General features: G+C 35.9%; 1 protein-coding gene across 3 annotated transcripts; it reads left to right on the top strand.

Annotated features, from left to right (window-relative positions):
• The first annotated feature begins 1,562 nt into the window (after positions 1 to 1,562).
• Positions 1,563 to 24,429, top strand: DYNC2LI1 (dynein cytoplasmic 2 light intermediate chain 1). Of its 3 annotated transcripts, none has more exons than XM_050894073.1 (13): positions 1,563 to 1,620; positions 2,392 to 2,509; positions 3,768 to 3,802; positions 4,200 to 4,269; positions 5,279 to 5,367; positions 7,529 to 7,715; positions 10,204 to 10,272; positions 11,633 to 11,710; positions 13,254 to 13,330; positions 13,695 to 13,765; positions 14,213 to 14,310; positions 16,259 to 16,387; positions 24,198 to 24,429. In XM_050894073.1, the coding sequence occupies exons 1-13, from the start codon at positions 1,607 to 1,609 to the stop codon at positions 24,261 to 24,263; spliced, it is 1,101 nt and encodes a 366-aa protein (XP_050750030.1). In that variant the 5' UTR covers positions 1,563 to 1,606; the 3' UTR covers positions 24,264 to 24,429. The 3 variants fall into 3 exon arrangements, with proteins under 3 accessions (XP_050750030.1, XP_050750031.1, XP_050750032.1); XM_050894074.1 differs by having other exon boundaries at positions 16,259 to 16,351; XM_050894075.1 differs by lacking the exon at positions 24,198 to 24,429 and having other exon boundaries at positions 14,213 to 14,314; positions 16,259 to 16,327.
• The last annotated feature ends 1,559 nt before the right edge of the window (positions 24,430 to 25,988 follow it).

Raw genomic sequence — 25,988 nt, forward strand, 5'->3', positions numbered from 1 at the left:
TCTTTGGGCAGAGCAAGAGCAGCTTTGTCCAGGGTTTTTACCACCTCTAACTGCTGATAATAGATCAGCACTGGCTTCATATACCAAGATATCAGAAACATTCTGTTGAAATGAAATTGATGAAAGAAATGTACTTAGAAAGGCATCAGCATCACTTGCCACAGTACAACACTAAACAATGAAGTTTCTTTCTGGGTTTTTATTAGCAAGACCATGGTTTCCATATGGGGTTAGCAAGTGCTTTAGAATATCCATGTAAAAACCTGGAAGTAAATAAAGACAAGCAAAAATAACCCTATGAGAGCTTCTGGAATTGAAACTGAGTGATTATGCAAGTTAAACTTAGAAAAACCTCTTATTTAAAGAACAAGTATTACTTAGGGTCTGTGGAAGGCTACATAAGCCTTCTTTGGGGAAGGAACGGTTAAAATTAATTCTGAGTTAGTCATTATGAATGAGGCCACTTTCCTGGTTTTGATCAAACAGATAAGAGAGGATTTTACTTAGGTTTTTCTCTCTCTAGTCTCTCAAGACACAAAGCAGTTATTCAGCTTCAGAAGGTCAGCTGTAATTACTGTCCTGGATTTTGGGTCACTTCCCTGATGTAGGACGCTTTTGACTTGTCTTGTTGGGTTCACCTACATTCTATATCCGTTTCATCTGCTGGGTCATCCCGCTGTTTTACCACACCCTTGCAATCCTACTTTCTAATCCAACCCTAACATGATCTTTGGATTTGATCTTTGGTTGACAGATCTTATTTGAAACAATCTAGCCCCTGTCTCCTGTTTGTTACAGCATCTTACTTCTTTTAGTTACATTTATAATCGTTGATTTGTATGCCCCAGTAACTGCAAAATAATTACTTATTTTCTTACACAGTTCACTTATTAGGGGGCGGGAACTATCTCAGGTCTTGTTTCACTCCTTCCACTGTTAACAAAGCTATCTTGGGGAACATGAATTTATCAGGAGCCAATGCTTAAGGCTGAGGTAAAATAAGAGACTCCCGCCATTTATGACTTCTTTATTCACGCCTGGCTTTCTCCACAGCTGAAGTATTTTGCCTCTTCCCAATAAGGGCTACAGTCGAGGTCCCCCAAGGACCCAGCGACTCCACCACCCCTCACACCAGCTCCGCTCACTCTGGTAGTAAGGCGGGGCGCCATTTTCAGCACCCGAAAAACAGAGGCAGCTGCGGGTCCCGCCAACAACTCCCGGGCTCCGGGGGCGGCCGGGCCCCTCGGCGGAACCGCCGCGAGCCTTCACTCACCTCAGGGGCGCGGCGGCCGCGGCCCCCGAGGCGGCGGAGCCCGCCGCAGCGCGGACAACCGGCAGAGAAACTCCCGCCCGCCGCACTGCAGCCGGCTCCGGGGGGCACCCCTGCGCCGCGCACGCTGCCGCCGAACAGCGCCGCGGCAGCGAGCAAAGCTGAGGCGAGGACAGCGCCGCCATCGCCGGGCCGGAAGACGGGGCGAAGCCGCGGCACGGCCCCGCTGGGAAGCGGCTTCCATCCCCTCCCCCCCTCTCCGCGGAACTACACCTCCCAGCGTGCCCTGCGCGGTTCCCATGGCGACGGGGAGCCAGGCCCGGGCACCGAGGAGCGATGTCCAAGGCCAGGTAACGGGGAACCCTGCCCGGGTTCGGTGAGGGGGGTTCGCCCCTGCTGCCGTGTGGGGAAGGAGCCGGCGGCCGGGGAGGACAGCCTGGAGAAGGGAGGAAGGGAGGGACGGAGGCGTAAGAGGGGCCGTTTCGGCCTCTGCCCCCGAAAGCGAGTGGGGCGGGGGCAGGATGTGGGCAACGCCTGGCCCTTGGTGCGAGGAGCCGCTTGCTCCTGTTAGGGACCCCATAGAAGAGGGGGAGGCCTAACCCAGCCCCGCTGCCCCTCAGGTGGCCACGGGGAGCCTGAGAAGGGGAAGCCCTCGTTGCCCGGAGCAGTAGCTTCCCCGGGACACCGAGGGCAGGTCCTGAGCCCTCCCGAGCCCACTGACCCGTGACCGGCTCCTCCGGTGCCGGTGTCCGGGAGCTCCCGACTCCAGAGACTGCCGGCCTGAGCTGCAGGGTGCTGTGAAAAGCCTGAATCGTTAAAAAACCTCTTAAAGGTGTCTTAAACGTACTCAAAACAAAGCCTCCCGCCACACAGCTGGTATTTACTCAGCGTGTGCCACAAATGGCTGTTGGGGTTACCTGAGGAATTTTACTTAACCTGGTGTTGTTAGAAGAAGTACTTCGACAAGCAGAAGGCACGTGATGTGAAATAATAATAAAAAAATATTAATAAACCACAATACCCTTCATTTATCAATATCTAAAAAGATATTTTCAGGAATTATGGTCTAGGGTCCTTTTTTTTTTCTCTAATGACACTCTTATTTTGTTTTTTCCAACTAGTGATACTTTATGGGATCTTGCTATAGCTGAAGTGGAGAAGAGAGAAAACCCGGATGATGATGGCAAGCGTGTGGAAGTTTGGGAAAAATCAATATTATTTATGGGAAACAAAAATGGGGTAACGCTAAATACTGTACAGTTCTGTGCTTTGCGAACATAGTTTGTCTCAGGGAAGATATCTGATATTTTCAGATATTAAGGTCCATTTAATTCTTCTAAAGACAAAATACGTCATGTTCTGATTATGCAGAGAGTGGGCATGCCACAGTGTAGACCAATTAGACATTATTACAATTCAGAAGTTCAAGTTTATGGTTTGGAGAGTCAAAACTTCAACCAGTGTTATCGATGATGTGCTAATTCTTTGAGTTTGGCTTCATTAATTTTTGTAAAAGTAACTGCTGGAAATAATGCTACTCTCTTTAATTGTTTGACATGTCAAATTTCCCCTTGTAAAGGTTTAACAATTGGTAACAATCCAATTTAAGTGCATTGATAACAATTTTGTTCTAGATAGAGGCCTTGACATCTTGCTATGAATTGTGTCTGTATTATGTAGACCTATTTGAACATGCCTTATCAGTGATTGCAAACTCATGATTCCGCATGCCTAAGGTTGTTTTAACTCATTGTCCCATAAGTTTTGTCATTAGTAATTTCATATTTTTCTTCTGTTAGCATTTATTTGTAAAGTAAATAAGGAAATATTTGCCTGTTTGACCAAGTGAGTCATATTTTTAAGAATACAGTTTTTATTTTAGAAGGATTGGTATATGTGCAACCTCTTAATCGGCAATTTTTAAAATACCTTTTTCAGAGAAAATACAATGACTTTTCAGATTTACCTGAAATTCACTGATTTTTGAGATGGGAAAGGACACAGGAGTAAACTGTAGAAGTGCTGGCCCCCTCAGTGTGGCATGGTACGCAGTGTCTGAATTTCAACAGTGTAAAGACATATTTTTCTGTATGTTTATTTGTATTTTAAGCATTCTTTTTATTTCCATCTCATCGGTAATAATTAATTGCAGAGGAAACCAAACATTACATAAATGTATTATTAATAATTAAGAACTGTTAGAAGAGTTTAACAGAGTTGGCCAGGTTGATCACTAATGTCTAATTTTAAGCACACTATTCCCATTACTGTATTTGTCATCTCTATTAGTTTGTAATTATAATAATGGTAGTGTAACTTGATTCTGACCGAAAGTTGGCAGTTAAGTTTCCACTATAAGGCTACAAACAGTTACATGAGTTTACACTTTTCCGGTACTTTATTATTGGAATGTTAAATGAGTGAGTTTCATTTAGCAATACAACTTTTATGCATTAATGACAGTACAGTAGGGTTCTTCTTTGTTTTTAATTTCCAGGGAAAGACCACTATTATACTGAGGTGTCTGGAGAGGTATGTGTTAAACTTTTAAAAGTAGTTTTCAACTCTGGGTTAGAATTTTACATAAATATTTCTATTGTGTGGTAATTCATAATATATGTATACAGATGTTGTATTCTGTGACCGGTTGATCACTTATGGATAAACTTATTTCCCTTCATTACTACCTGTCATCTGACCCCTTCAGTCCTTCTTCTCCAGTATTAGAGAGCTTCAGTGGCCATCTATTCAGGTTGGTGCTGCTACTTCTCCTGTCTTCAGCAACTGAGACCTGTTGTCTTAAAGTGCCCTCTCTGTACTGCTGTTTCTAAGCCAAATTCTGAACTGACTGATAAATATAATTTAGTAACTGTAGAATTAACTTTCTTTAGAGGATCTTGACAAAATGAAGTTATTTTTCCTTGCGTAGGGAAGAGATTCCAAAGCCAACATTAGCCTTGGAGTATACTTTTGGAAGAAGGGCCAGGAGACACAATACAGTGAGTATCCAGAAAGTATAGTTTACCATATCTTTACATATATACACACACACGTAAAAAATACTATGTGTTTTATTTTTATGTGTAAGAATCTTAGGGTTTTTAGCTTATTGTTTGTGAAACAAAAAGGGGGTTTAATATAATTTTATTAAAATTAGCTAAATTTTGTATTTTAATCTGTAGTATGTTTTTCCTTCTCACTAAAACACAGTAGATCAGAGACCAAAGTATAACACAAAGCAATCAGATTCATCGATAAAAACTACCTTGTTTGCCGTGATTGAGTGCTTTTATTTTCCCATTGTAACATAGTATGCATGCCTTTAACTTTGTCTTTAAAATGCAAAATGAGTACAAACCAATGAAGATACTTTACAACCAGTCTTGTGAGAGAAACAGTCATCTTGGAGGATGTTAAATCATAATTAAATTTTGGGGTTATGTGTCCATATCGCTAAATTTTGCACTGCAGATTATGTTAACAGAAATATTGAACCCATTCCCATCACAGCACAACACTGCCCAGCAGCAATAACTATTGCTGCAGGTAATTGCTGTTTCTGTTACTGAAGCAGGGAGTGGAAAATCTGACTCTGAAAGATAAAAATCACTTAAAACTTTTCCCAGAAACTAAACGCAAAGGTAGAAATTCATTACTTTTCCAGTTGCAAACTTCTCAAAAAGCGTTAGTCTTGAGCGGCAATAAACAAAGGGAAGAGAACCTGATTTTTTTATGTTTATCCTTAATCACGCTGCTTCCTGACTTTTTTACTTTACCGTAGTCATTTATCAAGACAGTCATAGGCATGCCAGGAGTCTTTTGTAAGTGTTCTATGGGATTTCTTGAACATGGGGAGTTTTTTATTTGGTTTTGGTTTTCAGAAAATACTAGTGAAATAATATATGTTCTTGTTCTGAGTCACTTGCATGAAAAGCCAGTTTATCAGATAAAGATCTCTTGGCGTGGCATGGAAGCACCCGTTTCTAACATAAAGGAACTCTTTTACAGCCTAAAGATGTAGCTCATTTTTGGGAACTAGGTGGTGGAACCTCATTACTGGAACTGATTCGAATACCAATCACTAGCAACAATATAAGGTAAGTGATTAATATTACAATTCCAAAGTTAATTTCATCTTTCCTTCAAACATAAGTAAATCTCTAGACCTTTTATTGTGGAAAACTTTCAAAATGTAAGATGGAACATTATGATTTTTTCTAAAAATCATTGTAATACCACTGATACTTTGCTTTGACTTTCCTTTTCACGGTTCTCTCCTAATAAGCCAAGTTCTTAGCAATCTCCAACAACAAGAGAAAGCAATAACATGAAGAAAATCGCTTGGCCTTAAGTAGGTAGAACAAGAAATACAGAGAAAGAGAAGACATAGTATCTTTATGCTCAGTGCAAGAGCAGAAAAAGCAGCTTGGGGGCATACAAAAAATAAAATCTTGCTTCCTACTTCTGTATGCAAACATAGATGCTGTCTCTGTGAGGGGCAGTATTTTAGGGTGAAAAACAAGACAAAAAATTGTGACAAAAAAAATCTCTGGATTTTTGGGAAGTGAAGTGACCATCTGATAAGAAGATCATACAAGAGTGATGATGTTTCTGAGAGGGAATAAAACTATTGAAATTATTTGAAGACAAAAGGAAACAGGAATTTAGAGAGAACTAAGATAATATAGTGAGAAAAATCTATAAAAGTAATGGAATAGCATAGGAAGAAGAAATGCATGAAGAGTTGCATGAAGAAATGAGAAGGTGATGGGGGGTGCATTTTATGTTTTTTCTGGTTAGGGAAGATGGAGTTGAAAGTGGAAGGGGAGAAAAGGATCAAAAGATACGTTTTGTATTATGCATTGCTTTATTTCTTTGGTAGTGAGCTTTAACTTCTGTGAAAAAAAAATGGAGGGATACAGTTTTTATCATGTACATTTGCTACTGTTTTGGCTATTGAGATAATGCCATTATATAGTGAGAGACTAAGACAGAAGGAATAAAAAAAAACACTTCTGGCATGTGAAGCTTTTTGTTTCTAGAAGAGCTTGGGGGAAAAAAATCAACCATCATTTTTCAGCTGTTGTCTAAATGAAGTTAACTGAGCTCCACCTCCATCAGTCTTTTCTTCCCTTTTTACTGATAAGGAATCTTCTGATGTGGAAGATCTTAAGATTCTTTGATGGGATAGCAACATTGTTCTGTAAGACCACTTCTGTTCACAAGGCAATATTTTAAGATGCTAGTCAAAAATTCTACCATTTCAACTTAAGTATAATTACTTTTCACTGGTTTTCTCATTTCTCTGTAGTCAAGCAATTTGCTTATTTAAAAGTTCCATGAACTATATCTAGTTTCACCAAGAGACTTTTCACCAGATTTTTTTCCCCACAGCATTTTAAAGTGAAATTGGACATTCACTTTGCTTTGTAGTCTTTCTAATACCACTCTGGTCTGGAATCCCCTTTTTCAAGTCAGGATGGAATGTGAAAGAATGATTGCATCCATTCAAATGGCTGCATTTGCGATGTTCTTTACAGTTGCACTTTAATGCAGTTAAGAGTTTTGGGAGGCAGGGTTTGGGAAGGAGAGGAGTTTATATGTAAAACATTTCTCATCATAATCCACCTTTAAAAGCCTGGTAATTGCTAAGTATGTCTTGCGTACTCTGACTTCTTCCATTTATCTTTCAGAAGACTTTCTCATACACCCATTTGAGGTTCCAGCTAACTGGCACAGTCCATGGCACAGAATATTGCCCATAACCAGTTTTTTCCATTTCATATTACAAAAGAATAATGGAAGTATAGAACTTTCTAATACATTAATGGTTAGGAAAGATCCTATTTGCTAATGTTGCTTCATCTGAGATTGTAGTTATGAGATGTCAGGCATACATGATAGTAGAAGTGCCCAGTCATACAGGAAGAAGGAGCTAAATGGGCTCAGGATATTTGCATATTCTATTGCTTTGAAACAAAGTCTCCAGAAACAAAGTTTGATATATACAATCCCCCCAAAACCTCTGATGGAAAGTTGCCAAAGTAATAGTTCTGAACAAGAGACGAGGGAAGGGTTTCTTCAGAGCTCAGAGTATCCTTAAAAGCCATCTTCCTTTGCTGTCACGTTTAATTCTATCTTAGCATTTGTATTTTCACATCTGCTGCTTTCAGCATTTGTACTACAGGTATGGTTGTATATGAAAATGTTGATTGTCTCGTGTACTAGAGATTTGACCAAATAATGCCTTTTTAATAGGTCATTTGCTGTAGTTCTTGTATTGGATCTGTCCAAACCTAACGAACTCTGGACTACTATGGAGAAACTTCTGCAGGTCACCAGGAACCACGTGAACAAAATTTTAACCAAACTAGAAAAGACAAATCCTGAAGTAGCTACTGAAATTAAACAAAGGATGCGGAACAATCTGCAGAGGGATCATCCAGTAAGTTACTTCTAATATTTTCTCCAGATGTCACAGGCCTTTATACAGTTAAAGATAATGCTTTTCAAAATCATAAACAACTCTTTTAGATTTTTATGCATGACTGAAAATCCATTTGATGTAGATGAACCTGTTCACTGGAAAATTATAGCAATTTAATAAAAATTCAATAAGAGCAGAAACAAGGAAAGAAGGTTTCTTATATCTTTTTGTTAGATATCTAATGTGATTGTTATGGCATGTTACACCAATCAAAAGAAATAGTTTTAGAGTAGCAGTTTGCTTCCCCCCCCTCCCCCCCATCTTTTTAAAATGAAGATGAAAACTAGAATGTACAAAAGTCATCTAGCAAGAGACTAGCTGAAGGTACAAATTTAAGCAAAGAATATAGTTATAACAGCCATCAACATGACTATATACTTTGCATTTATTTAAATGTCTATCACAAACTCAATGCCTTTTGATAATCTGACAACTAATTAAATTATAAAGTTTCAGAAATGTTAACATCAGTCCTTTAAACATAATTGCTAACTAAATCTCTGGAAAAGCTAAACTAGATTATGCGCAATAGAAATGAAAAGTCATTGTGCATTAAACCTCTGCAAATGTTGTGTGTATATAATGCATAAATAAGTATTCAACAATTCAAAGACTTGGCACATAAATCTAGTTACTGTAACTTTTATAAAATGCTGCAATACAGCAAATGCTTATATAGCTCAAAAATTTAAAAGCAACTTGAAATTCATGAGAAAGCAACACATGCAACACTCAGTAGATTTAGAGTAGAGTTTGAGATCTGCTGGATTATGATTTTGTTTTTTACTTTTAGAGAAGGTAATTCACAAAAAGAAAATGCCTATAATCACACTTGGCAATAAATCATGACCACAGTGTCAAGTTTACATATAGGGGCTTACATATCAGAAAACTGCAAGCTTTTTTCAATAAGTAAAAAGATTAATGCCATTAATTGTTAAGAAGAGAAGACTTCTTATACTTGCCCTGTAGGGAACACAATTACACCTTCTAAACTAGAATTTCTATTCAGCCTTCATGATCAAAACCAGAAGGGATGCAAACAAAATGTTATGTTACTCCTCGGTTCTCTTTTTACTTTCATCATTGTTCAAGAAAAAATTATGTCAGTTTTGTGGGAGAAAATACTATCTTTTATAGTCAAAGTAAATGACAGTTTACGCAGATTTTTATTTGCCTTTTTATAGCTAAACGTATTTTTATGATAAACAAGAATTGATGAGGTTCTTCGAGGTTTTTTTTAAGGATTAGATATATTCCATTGGCCTGGATAAAGAACTATTGGCTATGATGATAAAGCATATCAATTGCAGACCTTGTTTAAAAAGGCTGGATGCATCTAAAGTAGTCCATAGCCAAAAATTAATTCCATAGTCAAAAGATGAATAGGGTTCAGTATGCCAGTTTTAATGTTTCTGATGTTATCCCGAATTAGTTTTTTCTTAGTTAAGAAACTAAAGCTTATTTTTTCATTTCTATATTCTATACACCCAGTTTTAAGTTATGATAATTTTGCTCAAAGCTGTTGCCTTGACAGTGTATGAGTGAAGCCATTATTTTTCCTCTCAAAATAGAGGATTTTCAGTATGTGCAGCTTCTTGCCAATATACTGACTGTCATTTAACCTGTATGTGAAATAACCAGTTTTAGAAGGGAACAGTTAGGTCAACCTCTGCTACAACACATCTCTTTTCCACTCTGTTGTAACCAAAGCAGCTTGAACCAAATAATTGCGTGAACACGAGGGGATTGTCTCATTTCATGTGGACTACAGGAAAACCTTCCAGATAACTTGAGAATTATTGTCATCTACTTATTAAAACTTTTATCAGAAGTTAGCTATTTAACAGTTAAATCTACACCCAGAGCTGTTTTTGTCCGTTGGTATTGATTTGCGTTTTCATGGTTCTTAGGTGACATTTTCTCTTTCTGCTGATATCAAACATTTGAAAATCACATTCAATATTTTTTAAGAGTTTGGAAAATGTGATGTGGGGAGGACAAATGCGTGACACGAGCAAATCATTCAGCTTAATTTTCTTGAGCTTTTGTCTGTATTACCTTGGATATGATGCAAGGAGGGGGAATGTGTCAAAAAGCCAGTTCTACCAATCCAATCTGGCAGTTGTTCTGTGAATATATGAGGTTTTTCATCTCTTCTCTTCCCATCTAATGTTGGAGCTGGAGTATATAATGTAAGAGCCCTTTTTTGCCAGTAAGTGTTCTGACTGCTCAGAGGGATTATTTCCTGACCATTTATGAAGAAAATGAGAAAATTGTAGAATATGGTATGGATACTGCATTAACATTTATTCATCTAACTTAAGGTTTGAAAAAATAGAGCTTGTCTTTTGTGAATTAATGTTAACCCTTTTCAGTTGTTTTAACAGTTGCAATCTTCTACAATTTGTTTATAATGCTTAACTGTCATATATCTATTTAATAGGATTATGAGTTAGTTGACCCTTTTCCAATACCCTTGGTGATAATTGGAAGCAAATATGATATTTTTCATGTAAGTAATACTTTTTTTTTTTTTTAAATAATTAAAAGATTCCTGGTAAAGATTCTATATACTAAAATCGTGGTAATATAATAGTAATCATTTGAACAAAAGTATGGCCAGTCAGCCTTCTACCACAAAAAAGTCTTTCCATCCAACAGCATTATGGAGGGCATACTGTCATTCCTTCACAAAACACTCCCAAACTGATGATTTTTGAGATGTACTTGGAAAATGTTGAGATAGAAGTTGCTGCAGACCAAAGAGGGAAGCAAGAAAACATCATGTTGATGACTTTCTTTTATAATGAGAGAAATCCAGCTCCATGTGTCCCTTCTGACAGCAGCTGTAAGTTTATGGCAGTGAAAGAGGGGCATCTCTCAAGTCAGCTGGTCAGATTTTTTGGTAGTTGTGGCAGCACGAACAGTAAACTACCATTTCAGTCTGTAACTTTTTTTAAAGTACTTTTAAGTTTTGAGAGACAAGTAAGTAATTTCATCTTTTAGGGAGGAGAGGAAAGAAAAGTCATAGTACTGCTAGCTTCTCTCCCAGGATGTTAAAAATCCAAAAAAATGCATACTCAATTTTCCAGCAGCACTTGATCATGAGAAACTAGAACGGTATGTTTGATTTTTAACTGCTGTGCTGGCAGCCTGTGCTTCTCTGGATGACTACACAGTGCATTGATACTTGGCTGACTCTTTGAGTTACTTAATTCTTTATTAATAAGGTACTGTGCCTTGTTTCATACTGAGGCTTTATGCTGAGCCATGACCTTTTTAAAAATCAGTGACTCTTGTGTAATAAGCACAGAATAACAGCCTAATGGACAGACTCCTGCAGGTTTCCTTGGGACCAGGTTTTCGCCCACTTTATCCAGGGCAGGCCATCTGTATGATCTTATATTAAAGAAACATTGATGGAAAGGTATTTTTATGCACCTTTCAAATCTTGCAGGTATTACAATTTAGAAAGCATATACCCAAAGGTTTACTGAAAGTTAAATATTTACAGAAAAAGAAAAAATCCTTATTCTTCTAGTAGGCAGTATTTCTACTTCTAAAAATTTAAAACGAAATGAAACAAATTAATTGAAAATTGAATACACATTCCCAATTAAGAAACTTTTTCTGGACTAACATATTGCCTGAATTAGGCTCCCTCTGTAAAAAAGAAACAAAGGGAAATTGTGACACTTCTTTTCAGAGTAGGCTGTTACTGATTCTGTCTTAAGATATAATTATGCTGACAGCTGAAAGCCTCATATATTGTAGCCTAAGTGCATTGCAGTTTATACAAAAAATGAAAAGTTCTAGCTGTAATATTTTGGAGTTTGTTTCTTACGTATATGTTCCAATATCAACTTTTTCAGGAATTTGACTCTGAAATGAGGAAAATAATAAGCAAGACGCTTCGATTTGTTTCACATTATTATGGAGCATCATTAGTGGTGTGTATATTCACTTTCTAACTAAGGATAGAGAAGATGAGCAATATTTGTGTTATAAAACAATATTTTAAAAAGTAGAAATGTAAAACTTGAGAAAATGGTATTTAACTGGTTTTACAGTAGCTTTCTTCACGAGCTGATCTGTCAAAGGGGTTACAGGTATTGGCAGGGGATGGATGGATATACCTTGTGAACAAACTAACTACATAATTCCCAGTATCAGCAAAAACTAAGTAACAATAGTTATGTGTTAGCAACTCAGTTCCCATATTGAGTTTACTGCATGTCTGGCAAAATTTTTCTGGTACAAGAAAGGAGGATGGGCAAAAGTGGTCACCCTAGATAGAATTAGAGAACTGGCCTTTTTGGTAGAGCATGAACTTATGTCTAGTGACCTGGCTTCGGTAGATTTAAAAACTTAGGTCCAAGGGCTCATCTTCACAGCAGTTTAAGCATACCAGATCACCAGACTTACAGTGCTGAAGAATAAAGGCAGGGAATTTTTTACAGTAATGAGTAGGAACTGCCAACCATGAGGACAATGAAGTATTTATGTGGGTATATAAATTGATTTTGAGATTGGCAGATCATCTTCTGACTAAAGGCAGAAACATCCATGCTCAGGTTCATAATCCAAAAAAGCTGCCTCTTGGGCTCTCTCAACATCAGAAAATGGTTCTAATTGTATCAACCATCACTTATGTAATAAATAATATTAGTAGTGGCTTATTTTGATTACCAAACAACTTATGTTTGCTTTAAATTATTATAATTACAGCATTTCCTTTTGCATCCATGTAAAATTGTACAGCTTTTGTACGTTGACACATGAATTCATCTTTTGTTAACGGAGAATATAACTGTCTTGATTTAAATTTTTTTTTTAAAAAGTATTTAAGCATTATTGTAGGAGCCTAAAACTCTTTGGCTGCTAAATCCTGATTCCCATTGAAATGAGTGGGAGAAACTTAATTTCCCACAGTAGGGATCTGACTTTTCTCAAAGACATGAATCTGTTAGGATACAAAAGCCCTTAGACAGGAATAAGCATGTTGTTTGAGAAGATATTCTGGGAGCTGCTTTCTGATAAATCTGTACCAGTTCTGCCACTATCAAGCTGCTTTTATGATGTGTGAACAATTTTATAGTTATTCATTACATTTCTAAATGTTTATGGTATTATGGATAATTTTTTATGTAGTTTAAAATCCTAATAACTCAGTAGTCTTGGGCAAAAGATTTGTGTCTCTTAATGTGCATACTTCAGAAGTTTTGAATCAATATTTTAAAATTTATTCTTTAATCTTTATTTATGCTATTTTTCATTTGATCTTTCTTGATCTATATATTCAGTGACAAATACATTCATGTTTTGGAAAGGGAAGGTGAGATTTTTATTCTAGTAAATTCAGTGAACATATACCAAATTTATTGAGGTCAGGAATTAGCCAGGCTCTATCTGAAATCCTCTATGTAGATGACATAATGTAATATTTCTATGATGGAAGATCATAATGTATATTTTGTTTTCTGATTCATTTAGTTTACCAGTAAATCTGAGGCTCTCCTGCTGAAAGCCCGTGTTCTTATTAATCACTTGGCATTTGGCTATGATAAAAGGTAACGTAATTATTGTCCAACTATTAAATGTCTTGCCCAGAGTCTAGAAGTACTTAATAAAAAATATTTTAATCACCAGAACATTTTTTTTTTTTCCCTTAAATGTGATCTCTGAAAGATTCTTGTTCATGGACTTTGACTCCTATGTCTCAGCTGCCTATCTCTGCACAGGACAGTGATAACTGCTTGGGTTTGATCCCAAAACTGATGGATTAGAAACATGGTCACCACTAGAATTGAGTAGATTTTTATTTACATGTATTTGTATGCAAAGCCCAGTAAGAGTCTAGTCTTGGCTAGAATAATGGTCTTTTTTCGTTGATGGCTAAATGTTCATTTGATCCATTTTCTTTTTTCTGTTTAGCAAGTCTGTATCAGTGGATCACAGCAAACCTCTGTTTATACCAGCAGGCCTGGATTCGCTGAGCCAAATAGGTTAGGACATTTCCTGTTCATTGTGTTTGTTGCTTAACTGTTTTTGAAAATGAGAAAAAAAATTTAAGCAAATAAAAAATAAAGTTACATTATAGTGCATCAGTTTTAAAACTGATTGAAGGAAATGGCTTAGAAAGTTTAAAATTATGGGTCAGTATTTATATTATTGAGAATTACTTGTGCAGGTTTGTTAGGTAGTTTAATAAAGTATTGGGACTACTTCAAATAGTAAAGTACCAACAAGCTTAGATCTGAAAGAAAATAAAATATGCAATACCACTCAGCCCGTTTCATGGTAGGAGGTCAATGTTTTTTCAGACTTGTTGCAGCTTGTCACTGCAGAAGATAAAATATTAAATTAGATAGATCATTATCCAAAATTATTTGATAATTTATGTTGTTATGACAACATACTTGTATCACTTTGTGCTGTGCTGTAATCCTTAGGACCACCACCTGCCTCTGATAGTGATATTGGAAAGATGCGTGCAAACACACCTTTGGAACTGTGGAAAAAAGTATTTGAGAAAACATTTCCTCCCAAGGCAGGTATTTACATGTCTGCTGCATAGCTTCTTTTCTCATAGAATAGTAGTAATATCACTACTAACTCTTGTCTTTCAAGTCCAGTGACTGGAATTTCAGTCTCACTTAGCAGTTCTGTTTCTTCTAACCTCATTAATTCATACATTTTTAAAAGATACAGATTGGTATGTAGTGGTGCTTTGATTATTAGCTTCTACATCTTCAGTCACCTTCCTACATTTAGTAATAATGAAAGTACTGATGTAACCCTCTGTTTTTTCCAAAGTTACACCATTGCCTTTCATTATAATGAGAGACAAGCTATACACAACATTTTTGGAATTTTATAAGGTGACATATCCCCTAATACCTAAACCAAATGGCAGTGATGTTCCAAGGGGAGAGCTCTTCCTGGCTGCAGCAAGCTGCTGACCCTTGTTCTCCTAGGGCATGAGACTTTGAATGAGGCGAGCGTGTTAGAGTTCCTTGCCAAAATCTGTCGTTTTGCTATGGGAAGCGTTTAGATTTGCAAGGTAATTAGAATCCCTTGGCACCTATGTAGTGATAAATCTTGTACATATTTCAGAAGTTTCTGGTCCCAAGAGGCAAACCCCCAAATACTTCTTTTCAATAAAAGTAATTGCTGCTGTTAGGAAATCAAAATTCTTTTCTATCTGACCTGAGCAAATACAGGCTGCTGCTTTCTCCTTGTGTACTAGACTGTATCACAGTTCTTTATCCCTGTCCATTTCCTGCCCTACGGCTTACTTGGGCAGGCAACAAGTCAGTCAGGGCTATGAAATTGTGCCTCAAATTATGGTGCACAAACTGGGCTTTTTATAGTTTTCAGTCTATGGATCTCCATTCTTGGTGAGAAGGAGTCTGAATTCACCCTTTCCCACTCACTTGACTGCTACATATCAAAGCTACATATCAAATTATTTCAGGTGGTTTGTGACCAGAATAAATTATCATTAAGATGCCGTTCTCAGTACAGCATGCCCCAACATGATAAAGACTAAACTTTACTTTTCAGAAACTGTTATTTTTCATGTCATTTTTCCTCACAGCCTTTTAAAACACAATAAACAAACATTCCCCCACCACCAGCACCCACCCAGTAACTCCTGAACTCCCCCTGAAACAGCTGGAGAAATGAATAAATTTCTCATCTTGCAAGCTCCATCAGTGTTCTAAGGTATCAGTCTAATTAAAGAAGATTTAAAGAAGATTTGCCAAGTAGATTCCCAGTCTTCTGGTTTGGTTCCAAAATGTGCTTTAAACTTTAAAGCTGTTTTTATGCATTGTAAATTTCTTTTTCCATCGCCTCATCTAATAATAAGTATAATTCTGCTTTATTTTATTCCATCATTTCTATGATTGCCTTCTTGCTACTTTCCATTTGTTATGAGTAAGGAGAAATGTGCAGGACAACATTCAAAAAAGAAGTTCTTTATTTGATAGTGTTTCTTTCTATAGTGTATTTGCTTCTTTGGAATTAAAGTTATAGCTCCCTCAAGGTTAGTAAATGAAAATTCAGGTATTATTTGGCAAAAAGATAGTAATCAATTTCTCAGCTATTGAACTAACACTTCTGGTAACCAGAACTGAATTCTAGGCTTGAGTATTAAATGCTCAAGCAAGAGCAGCCCTAACTATGCCCAAATGTCATAGGCTAGAAAGGATATTTTCATTTTGAGGAGAGAATAATAAATAACTACCAAATAAGAATATTTTCTTTCCTTTAAGATCTAACCGCACTATTACTTTCTCATCATTTTACCAAGCTAAGATTTTTTTTTTTATCTAATCTGTGTCCTATAGCACAAAATTCTTCCAGAAATGCAAGATTTTAATAAGTTTGTATTAAAAGCAAGTACTTCCATTAGACCTACAGCGTGGCATTTTCTTGTTAAAAGAACAGAAGATAAATTTTATCATTTGGGTTTTTCTCATTTCTTCTTCTAGAGTTTCTGTGATTTACAAGATACCAAGGACCCTGCAGAGGATTTACAATATGCCGAGTATGAAATTGATGTCATGAGAGCTCAGAAAAACCAGGTGTGTGGTAGTTCTCCAATTGCTGTTCACAGTCAGGTATTCCAGAACCACCAGCGTTGCTGAATTAATTGTAGAATATACTTGTAGTCCCCTTTTTGCCTTTAAGTAACTTCAGCTTTAGCTTTCAGCTTAGTAGTTGGTTGGGTTTTTTTTCCATTGGTAGACATTAAGCCGGTAGAGCATTGTTAGATCTCAAAGTTTTGGCTCTGTGGTTTCTTTAGAAATGAATAATTCAGATTTTCCCTCCAACTCTCTTCCAGAATTATTTCACTAAAATAATATTGAAGCAAAGCTGTGAAGCTGTCTTGGCAGTAATTTCTTCATTTCTGCACCCTGTACTCTCATTTGGGTGTTGACTAGCAGAAAGTCTAGGAAGCAGTATCAAGTTTTGGGGTGGGGGCTGTTTACTTTTTTCATTTTTGTCTTTCTCCTTCAAAACTTTTTATTTAAACTGGAAAGGTACCGAGATGATAACGTTTCTGACTCGAGTTTGCAGGCTATGTACATTTTATCTTAAACAGAGTGAACAGAAGTATTCCACATAGTGATATTTGGCTTAACCCCTGAATTCCAGGAAAGACCTTTAGTGGGGAAAGGGTTTTTATTTTTTCTTATTAATTTTGAAGTGTTTCTGCATTTCCCTACATTTGTGGTGAATTAATTTTATAGAAAAGTTCTGTGGCAAACTAGACAAAGGTTAGAACATTGCCTTATAGATATCAGTGTATAACATCACGTGAGTAGAAATACTGTATATAGTCTTCGTTGATATCATAGGTACGGGTCTGTTAAAATCAATCCAAGATTTGTATATTTTTCTTTGTTTGGAAGAAGTATCACATACTGAGTCTAGAAACTCTCTATTTCATATAGATTAATTTGTTTCACACACAGCAAATTCTTTGCTAGAATGACTGAGAAACCTTCCACTGTATTCTCACAGCTTATATGGGGGCTATTTGTACACCATTTAACTTCTTTGTGGAACAAGTTACGGCGGTTAAAGGAGGTTTTTCTAACAGTGCTTTAAGATGATGGATTGTACCAGTCTAGATCTCACATGCTTTTACAGACCCCAGCTCTTAAGATGAAAGGCAGTTTTATTGAACTGCACTGCAGTTAATCTCAACTAACCCTAAAATACCATGGCAAATTTCATCTTTTTGCATGCTTGTAAAAGAAAGCCAAAGGATTAGATTATTACTGCCATCACGTTTTTGCAGAGTTGACTTAGATTGCATAAGGCAGTAAACCCTGATCCAAAGAAATACATTAATAATGTAAAAGAATAAAGCAATTTCAAGAATCCCCTGCAGTCTTTGAACTTGCACATTACCTGTAATATCCTGTTAATGTAGGCATCAGTTCTGAATTTCCGTTACATCAAGAGCAGTCTTAGAAATCATTAAAATTTGTAAAGCACATTGCTTTCGGAATTTATAATGTAATCTCATACTCAGTATATCTATATATCTCAAAATAACTACATGGTGTACTAGGTTTGTTATTTTTAGATAATACATCTTGCAAAAGAAGATACTGGTATGCGTTGATTAAATCATACAGGAAATTATTAATTTTCTGTTTTTTAAACAAGAGACAAGCTTTTAGAATCTTAATCTGTTCAAGGGCATTGCAAACCAGTGTAGCTTCTTTTAGTTGGACTACTACAAGTAATTTGAGCATTAAAGAGAAAATTACTTTTGTTATCTGCAGCTATTTCCTAAACTTCTCTATCATGAAGTTCAATTTTTACAAGATTATTTGCACATTATTAAAATGTTTTATACTCCAAGAATTTCATTCAATTTGAAATGCACCAAGATAGCAATATACATCTAAAAGAAAAGAACTCTGTAGTTGCAGTGATTCTTGAAGTGTCTTTGGATTTCCCAGTTATATGAAGAGTGGCACAAAAATCCTGTTTTTAAAGCAACATTTTAAATGACATTCTTTATAGAGTCTCATGATATCTATTGTGTAGGAGGAACGGTATATTAAGATGTTTAATATGCAACATGCTGCTAATGAAATCATGGGACATAACACAAAATGAAAGTTTCATATTACAACAATGTGTATTTTAAAATAATTTAAGTGCATGTTATAATTTTTCTCGGTTACTTTCGGTTAATTAATATGCCACTTTGGACTCTAGGTGATAACCAGTTTGCTTGTTTATCTCAAAGATAAGCTTTAAAGGAAAAATAAACCCAAAAACATAGCAACAGAAACAAAATATAGCCCCTGTCACTGAGTCTGATAGAAGAACTAGCATACCTGACTGACGCAGTCTTGGTCAGGACTGCTCAATAATACTGTAATAAATAGCTTTATAGATAACTGTGGCAATACAGAGTTTAATTAAATCAATTCCAACTTTGTAACCTTGGTTGAAGGGTTTGTCTGCAGCTAGGGTTTGTATGCTCCAGCAGAGTAAAAGGTTAAATTCTCGAGTATAAAATTAGAAAACAGTTTTTAAAAAAAAAAAAAAAGTACAGAAACAAGAAAGTACCTGGCTCACTCCCGTGTCCTAGCTGTCAGCTAGTATTTATCTGAGACACTTTTTGGCTGTAGAAGTTAAGAGTCCAGCTCATCAGCATTCTGCCACACGAGTGTTTTCTTTTAGACCAGATTATTTTGCCTCCTTAGTATTTTCAGAGTTAACTATGAGACATACTACTCTATTTCTAGACCTTTTTGCTCTGGAAAGCTCTCTGAGGCTATTTTTTCCTCACTGTGCCTTTGTTCAAGATAGAGCACATGTCTCTTTCTCACTTACAGCTTTTCAGAATTCTGTTCCTAGTTCTTACCCCACAGACATACAATGTGCAGGTTTATATCAAATAGTGCTGTTGCAATTGTTTACTCCTTTTTCATTCTCTGGAGTTAGTTAAGCTCTGAGAGACAGAATACAGCACCAGGGATCTTTTTGGAATTTACATTTTTAATGTATTTCTTAACTAGCAGATTCTCTGAGAATTACTGGAATTTTGTGCTCTTTGCAGGCCTTTCAAGATTGAAGAAAAGCATTCATTTTGCATATTTATTAGGCCTTAAATATGTAGCTTGCTGTTAACTCTTCATACAGTCCACGTAAAACATAAACAACATGGCAAACTTGTCATCCATTTCTCTCCATTCTCTGCTAGCTTTTTGGCTTTTGATGCTTTAAGGTCACCTTAATTTCATTTTAGGTACACAGGTAGATTGAATGAGAGTGAGATCTTTCAAAATAATATTGTCAATTAGAGCTGCACATATACCGCTTGCATCTGTGAGCACCTATGACTGCATGAAAGTCTTGTTCCTTAGTTCCTTCTAAATGTTTGTGGCAGTGAGATGGCAGATGGCAAACGGAGTCTGCTCCGTTTCCTTTAGAAACGCTCTCTACCACAGAGGTAAGTAAGTACTCCAAGATGTCTTTTCAAAGGTTTTTGTTTGTTTCAGGTCTTAGCTATCCTCTTATGCCTTGTACTGCTAATACTCAAAATAGGTGCTTGGACCTTTTTCATCTGGACATTTGACTGCAGCTTCATTCATTGAAGCAAATGATAAAGCTAACCTTGAGCTCAAAGAATTGGATAGCCTCCCAGTCAGGCACTTAACAAGTCAGTGTCACGCAATGCCGAAGTTCACGCTGACTGGTCCTTGTTACACAAAGGTATTACTTTGGGGATTGGTGCCAGTTTTAGCTGAAGCCTAATGCCATAAAATATACTCCAAAAAAAGTAGATGCCTGGTGCCGTTTGGTGTCAGCTAACAAGAAGTAATGGAAGCAGATCTCAACGGACAGGGCTGTAACTGTTAAGACTTTTAAAAAGTCATGAACAGCAGAAGGGGAGGTTCTATAACATTTCGCAAGGAAGCGTAGTCCTATTTCCTCTAAAATAGGAGTGATCTAATTAACTGTCATTCACAACTAAAAGTCATTGTGGTGTCAGATCTGCAGCTGTCTGAGATGGGGACTGTGCTGGCCAACAGAACAAGAGCCATATTTTTTCAGCATACTTTGCTGACATGACCATATTGCAGAATTTACTTGAGGAGACCATTTCAATCATCTCATTCAACAAAACAGAAGATGGCATATTGTGCAATGAACCTCCTTGGTCAGACCAGTGTTACTGGGCAGAGAAGTATGACAGGCAGCTTAACATGGGTAACAGAGCAGTAGCATCTTTCATTTTCTCAATAAGAGGAAGATAAGTGCTAGTCTTCATATTGTGGAGAAAAAGTTATTTCGGATGTTTACTCAGCTGCCAAGAATAAGCTTTCTCGTTTTCACATGACAGCATGTCCATATGGGTACAAAAGATTATTTTTTTTTTAAACCAACTTAAAGAGCATTATTAGAGCACTGTTATTAAATTTCCTACTGAAGTTTAGGTGCTTAAGATTTTTAATCCTTGTTTCAGTACTTGGTTATTTTCACCATGTTCCAGATTGAGGGCACTTTCAGTAAGAAACTGCATGAAAAAAAGTTAAAGTCATATCAGTCCCTCAGAACTGAGGAAATGCAACAATTAAGGCTTTTCATACAATCTTAATTTTTCCTCCTTGTTTGTAGACATTATAGTATTGTCTTTAATTACATGATCATATACTATTTTGCTGATGTCTCGATTCAATTGTTCAGTATTTCTTTTCATCATTCTTATTCTTTGTGTACCTTATTTCTCAACCTGCCATTCAGACACTTCAATGAACACAAAAGTATTAATTTTTTTTCTCTGAGAATGTGTGGTAATGTTATCTTATCCGAGTGCCTCACAAACATCAGTTAAGTCTTTCTTCCCAATCCCTTTATGAGATTAGGTGTGATCTTCCCCATTTGACAGATGAAGACTATACAGAAACACAGAAGTACAGAAGCATTAAGATTAAAAAAAATGTTAAAAATCCACTTTAAGCCAGTGTTGAGACATCTAGGACAAGTTGCTAGCACTAATAATGTTTAAAGCACTCAGAGCACATTGAAAGCACATTTAAATTGCAATTGTTAATTCTTTGTAAATCTGATCTGTGCCCCGTACAGTTGGTACCCAGAAAACGAAGGAAGCATAATGCTAGCGGGAACATTTTTGGCATACTTTGAGATATACTCTTTCGTAGGATCTTCTTTCAGTTTGGAGAGAGGATCTCTTAGCTGATTGATTGTATAGTTACAGTATATTCTAGAATTCTGCTTATGTTTGTAGTGTAGGACTTTATGAACAGGAAGGTACCCTTTTTCAAAAGGGTCTCTCGAGTGATCTTTAAGCTGTATTTGAAAGATTTTTCCATTACATTTCTGACTTACAGTGATTTATGTTACTTCCTATTTTACATGAAAACTAAGGAAGTGTACTTTCCTGACAGCATTTTTCCTCCTGAATCACTGAATTTGTTAAAGATTTTTTTTTTTCAGTATTCTCCCCTTTAATCCCTTTTTTTTGTTTTCTTTCATCTCTCATTGTTTAAATGTTAGTCCTACCTAGATATGTCTCCAAAGTAAATATTTATCATTTTGTTCTGTACTTCTGTATGTAGTGGAATAGCTATACAGTTTTAATATATGCTGTGGTTTTGATACTTTGCATTTCTGTATTGTTTTGAATTGTCTTTACACTGAATTGCTTTCTAGCTAGCTAAAATTACAGCAAAATAAATTCTGCTAAATTATCTGCCTCTTTCTTGAAAGAGTTTAGTCAGATGATAAATCTGTAAGGTTAATTATTTAGGCAACACCTGTAGACTTGACCCTCAGATAGCATTGTCATTACATGTAAAACTTCATTGTCTAATTTTACCCCTTCCTGTAGCCTTTGAGACAGTTGTTAGAATTGAAATTATTTACTTAGCATAAATCAGGTTACATGTGCTCCTTAAAATATCACAGTATTCTTTCTATTCCTAACTGTTGGCAAGTTTCCAACAGATTAGTATGTTACAAGATCATAATTACTTTATATTAATAATGAGGGAGCAAAAATACTGGGTAAAGACTGGCTTAGAGATAGAACAGTTCAGTAGTACTAGAGTTGTATTTAATAATGCAACTGACTAGATTTAGACTAGACACAATATGTTCTGTCAGTCATCTATGAGATACTTAACTGTAAAACTAGACTCCTGCAAGCATCATGAAGAATATGCACTAATTAAAAATCCTCTTACTGCTCATAAATCTGTGGTGCTGCTGACAAAGCTGCTGCAGTTATTTCCTGAGAGAGAGAAAATTCCATTTATTATTTTCATACAATTTGTAGATGATGATTTCTTTGTTGCTCTGCCCTTTATTTTCTTCTTCCTCCCTCTGTGCTCTGGATTGAGAATTAATACTTCTATTAAATTCACCAGGTGTGAATTTTGTTACTTTTGTCAGTGCTGGTATCTGTATACCTGCAGGGAAACCTCCCTTACTCTAAGTCCATTCTATTAAAATCAGAATAGCAATCATATAAAACACATGCCCACTTTTGAGGTTCTTTGCTACATATATACTAATCACTGGTTTAAGTCCACCTCTTTTCCTGATCTAAGTAAGCTATGCTGACTTTTTTTGTATTGCAAGCAGTACATGGTTAGGTCTAACAGTACCTCATTAGAGTATCATCTTCCTGCAAATACGCTGGAAGCCTTCATATTCTTAAATGAACAAAAAGCAATCATAGTGCTTTCTAAATTAATTTTTGCTGAAAAAATCTTCAGAAATAATTGCTGACAGTATGCACCACTACATAAAATTCAGAAGATGAAATTGTTGTTTGGTAATGTTGCTAGAACCTTTTATTATAGGCTTCAAAATTCCCAGCAGCACTTTTGAGTGAAACAAGGTCATTTGTCTACCTTTCTAGTACTCAAGTGATGTCATGTATAGCATAATCTAGACTGCCTCATCTTTCATACCTAATTTGCTTTATTTATACCTCCACAATTTGAGCCTCTGTGTGCTTTTAACAATCTAATTACTATCTAGAAGATGCATAATTTTAATTACCACATTGGGTTTGCATTTTATTTTTACACACAGATGCTAACTTTTCAATCTGCTAAACAGTAGCACCTGAAAGAATATTTTACCTACTAATTGAAAAACTAAACAAAAAACCATGGCATCATTGTCTGTCATGAGTAATACACTTCCTGAAAAACCTCAAGCAATGATGAATAATATTTCCACAAATATCCAGTACCATAGATTGAAGAGATATTGTATGTCGATTTCCTAAACACCCATTGCATTCCTCTAAAATATATTTCTGCTTACTGCTTTCTGGACAAGCCTGTGTTCTGCAGGGGTTTCTAAGGTTCACTGGTAGCTCTCTAAGTTATCACCACTGGTGACATATAAGCTTACAGAAGTTCATTTCAGTCCTGTGCTGGAAAAAAAAAAAAAAAAGTAGGCTTTGTTCTTCTAGTTTCTTTTCCGTAATCTTAAGGAATTACCAATCCGTTTTGCTTCTTGAAAGGCCCTGACTTCATGTGTATGAAACAGTAGTTTCTGTTGGGTAATTCTAGTTTCTGTTCTTAAAACACATGTAGTGTTACGTTTTTGTATGTTCATAGGGAGCCTGGTTTCTCAAACTGAATGTCTAAGACAAGACACAAAATTTCTTCTTCCCTATAAAGTATCTAGGTCTAAATAAATAAATAAAATCCAGCTCCCTATACGAGAGCAAATGTGGCAAAATTTATAGCACTTTTAGTATAATTTTGTTAAAGATAAAAATATATATAGTACATTTTTTTCTACAGTGAAAAATGTTTGTACATGCTTTAAACATTCAAGTGGCTAATGTATGTATCACGACTTTTATTAATGAGGAGATTAGATTAATATGTATGTATGTTTCTATTTTAGGAACTTGAACAATACAAAAGAAATGCCTCTAAATCCTGGAAAGAAATGGATTTTGACTCTGACTGATGAACTGCTGTAGGTGTCTTCAGTTTAACATTTACAAAATTAATCATTTTAATATTACACTAGCAATTTAGTCTGAGGCAGTAGATAATATACAATATTGAACTACAAAATTAATATTTATTAAGCATTTCTGTTATTATTTTTAATAAAAAGAGCTGTTTATTCATTCAGTCCAAATTTAAGTATATCTTGGTACTGACCCAGATTTTTAAAAAGTGGGGAGAACGGAATTATAGACTGTTCAGAGATGGATTTGAATATGAAGACTGGCATTAGTCAGTTCTACCTATTTTATAAGTTACAACACATTATTTGGTTTATTTCTGAATGCTTCTACCCTAAACATGTATTTAAATAGAAACAAGTTTTCACACCCAAAATACAAAACTGCATAGTAAAAAGATAGGCATCTTTTCCTAGTTCTCTGCATATATAATTCAAAAGCAAAGCTTAAGAATATATTTGCATCATTGTTTGATGTATTTGAATAGGATAGGTCCACAAAAACTGGCAGAATAAAGTGGAATTAAAACCATGTTTGACCTGAATTCAGAAGTTTGCTTTATCTCTGTTTCAATATCATAGAGTTTAATACAGGAATTATTTCTTGCAATGCATAATGTTGTAGTAACTTTGCACAGAATTTAGAAGACTGACATTTCTGTCAAATATTCAAATGCTAGGAAGTCAGTCTAATCAATTTGACAGATATTTGGTTAGTGGTAGAAGTATAACTGATTCACATTCAGCTTAAGCTGGTGAAATGCTAGCCTAAACTAGATATGGCTTTTTGTCCATGGACATCCTCACTAGTATGAGATGGACTGAGTGTTTTGAGAATACGCAAGACAAGATCTAGATTAAAGCCAGACCTGTCTCATGAGAGCTAAGACTTGTTGTCAGAGAGTAAATGTCTGCACAGTCACTTGGCAGACCAGATCATAAGAATGTTCCCTGATGAACAACCCTACATGCGCATAAAAACGGGAAAGAAACTAATGTGGTATCTTTCCAGCTCTTTAAAGTTATTTGTTATTTTTAACATTTGTTCACCAAATGTTTTTCTGATATAACATTTGTATCTCAGAATATTATATATAAAGACATTAGGAAAAAATCTTGGCCTTACATGTAAGTGGAGAACTTGCGTTAACTCAAGTATTTCAAATTCTTCGTTAGAAAGTGCATCATCTCAAAACTATCAAATTAAACTAATTATATTATTATGGAATTTCAAGATACAAATATACTTACCTCCTTGAAGAAATCTCTAGCTCTCTCTCTGTAATAAATAATTTCTTCACTGAACATGAAAAGTAAGTTACAAAATTTAGGAATTCTGTGTCTATTAGGCTTTCAATTTTGAGAGGTGCTTATATTTATTAAATGGATAAATTAGACTCTTTGGGATGTTAGTGAGCTCATGAGAAAAATTTCCAAAGATGCAAACTACACCACTTCCAAGAACTGGCAAACAACTTTTATATTTTTTTTCCCCTAGTTAAATTGACATTTTATTAACAAACAAACATTTGTTCTAGTAATTCACAAACTGCTTCCAAAACAAGACTTAGAACTTGATAATGAAAAGAAGGAATAGATATAAATAACATAACTGTCTTCTCTGATTTACCGTCATTTACAAGACAAAAACATGTTAGGTAACTTTTGTATTGCTTAAAGATCCTGTACTCATTGGCTGTATAGTATGCATAAGATTAAAGT

Source organism: Gymnogyps californianus, chromosome 3 (assembly GCF_018139145.2).
Source record: "Gymnogyps californianus isolate 813 chromosome 3, ASM1813914v2, whole genome shotgun sequence".
Classification (NCBI taxonomy): Eukaryota; Metazoa; Chordata; class Aves; order Accipitriformes; family Cathartidae; genus Gymnogyps; species Gymnogyps californianus.